Raw genomic sequence first — 2,500 nt, 5'->3', positions numbered from 1 at the left:
GCGGGGAGGGGTGAGAGGTGTACTACTGTGTATACTGTATGCACGTCAACGTTATATTGCGTGGGTATACATGAATAACTGTATATTGAATTAATGTATGTGATCGTACGTGTCCGTTCGCCATTGTGTTCTTGTAATATATCGTACGCTTAACAAAAACGTATACCACATTTTCCAGAAGAGAAAGAGAGAGAGAGAGAGAGAGAGGGGGGGGGCAGACAAACAGAAAGACAGAGAAAGAGAGAGAGAGACAGAGGCAAATAGACAGAAAGACAGAGAGAGATAGAGAGAGAGGCAGACAGACAGAAAGACGGTGAAAGAGGGAGAGAGAGAGAGAAGAGAGAAGAGAGAGAGAGAGAGAGAGAGAGAGAGAGAGAGAGAGAGAAGAGAGAGAGAGAGAAGAAGAGAGAAGAGAAGAGAGAAAAGAGAAGAGAGAGAGGAAGAGAGAGAGAGAGAGAGTAAAAAAAGAAAAAAGAATTACTCACTCTCCAATTTTATTTTCTGTGCTGGTCTGACCCACTTCATCGGAACTGAAACAGACAATGAAAATAGAGTAAATAACAAAACTATATAAAAAAATCGACACCGAAAACAACAAAAACAACAAAACGGGACATAAACAAACACATAATCCTAACACTATCATAAACATCTATAAATACGTTCCTAAAACAAGCATTAATGATCTTACATAAATATAAGTGCGAGTAACAAAAATAATAACATTGATGATAATGACAAAAATAATGATACTGGCAATGATAATAATAATGATGATGATGATGATGATGATGATGATGATGATGATGATGATGATGATGATGATGATGATGATGATGATGATAGTGATTATAATGGTAATAATAATAATAATAATGATAATCAATAGCAATGAGAGGAATAAGGATAATGATAATAATAATGATAACAATGGCGATAATAATGATAACAATGGCGATAATCATCATCATCATCATCATCATAATAATAATAATAATGATATTACTACTACTACTACTATTAATGATAATAATACTAATATAATAATAATACTAATACTAATAATAATAATGATAATAATAATAATAAGATAATGAAAATAACCGATAATAATACTAATAATAATAATCTATAATGATGGTAATGACAAAAATAATACTAATAATAATGATAATACTGATAACAGTAATGATAATGATAAAGTTAGCAATAATAACAACAATTATATTGATGATATCGACACTATTACTTCTATTACTAGTGACAATAACAATAATGATAAATATAATACTTCCATAAAAGACGAGTAAATATGTAAATAAATATAATGAATAAATATGAAACACACATAAAGCAATGTTCAAGCCACAAGTATGAATCATGTATATAATTAACAAGGGTTTCCTCTCTCATCACTCATGGTTATTACAATGACTCTTGCTGCTGTTACGAATTTAATATTCACGAAAGGCAGTGCATCTACAGTACTCTTCTTGGCCGGGGTTCGTGAGCACTGGCTTCCGCGGATGTCATAGAAAAACACAAAAAAAAAAGATAAAGAAAAGAAAAGAACAAAGAAAGAGGGAAATAAAAGTAAAAAAATGTAAAAGCAGCAAGTAAAATTATATAAATAATATATATCGAGTGGCTGTGCATTTGTAATCTTGGCCAGAGTTCGTGAGAAAGAAGAGAGAGAGAGAGAGAGAGAGAGAGAGAGAGAGAGAGAGAGAGAGAGAGAGAGAGAGAGAGAGAGAGAGAGAGAGAGAGAGAGAGACGAGTAAGTTTATTTAGAGGCAATTTTTGTGACAGCACTTAACCACGGAAAATATCTTCTAATACCACTTTATTTACACATTAGTCTATTTACACTGCAGTAAGTTCTGTAGGTGTTTATGATACTCGGACTAATGTTAACTAAACCGATGCCTTGTTCACCAGTTAGCGAATTCGGTGAAATGATTCTTATAATTCTTATAATTCCCCTTGAGACTAAACATATAGTACTAAACGTGATCACAGTAGGAAGACAGCTCCTCGAACTTTGAACATTAAATGTGTAAGATTCAAATAAACCAATGAGTTTAGAGGCTAGGATGTATATTTTTCACTTCCCATTATATTTTAAATACTTAAATGGCGAAGGACAGTTATGATCTTGCAAGTGCATTAAGGACAACTGTAAAGAGTTACTGTTTATTTGAATACTCTCTTTGCTAAAGGTTACCAGTTGTACCCACATCTATAGAGTAGGCTAAAAATAGTCGATATTGCATCTTCACACTTCCCCTGTTTCGAAATGACTAACGTGACAAACCTCTTTATAACCCTCTCTTCCTGTACACAAGCTAATGAAGAAATAGTCTTGCATGTTGGTACATAGTCTGTTGAACAGGCTTTGAGCTCAGGACTGGAAGAGTGGCATTTAGCAATAATGCATTTGTTAAATAGCTCTACAAACAGAGGAAAGAGTGGGTGGAAGTTAAGTGGAAACGCTATTAAT

At 33.4% G+C, this 2,500-nt stretch overlaps 1 protein-coding gene across 1 annotated transcript in view; it reads right to left on the bottom strand.

Annotated features, from left to right (window-relative positions):
* LOC119584303 (myelin transcription factor 1-like protein) overlaps positions 1-2,500 on the bottom strand; it is an 18,072-nt gene that overhangs the window by 10,007 nt on the left and 5,565 nt on the right. Inside the window, exon 5 of the mRNA XM_037932841.1 lies at positions 486-530. Within this exon, the coding sequence (XP_037788769.1) occupies positions 486-530 (45 nt within the window). The remainder of the gene's footprint in view (positions 1-485; positions 531-2,500) is intronic.

The sequence above is a fragment of the Penaeus monodon genome, chromosome 18 (assembly GCF_015228065.2).
Source record: "Penaeus monodon isolate SGIC_2016 chromosome 18, NSTDA_Pmon_1, whole genome shotgun sequence".
Taxonomy (NCBI): Eukaryota; Metazoa; Arthropoda; class Malacostraca; order Decapoda; family Penaeidae; genus Penaeus; species Penaeus monodon.
This window is presented reverse-complemented; position numbering and strand designations above follow the sequence as displayed.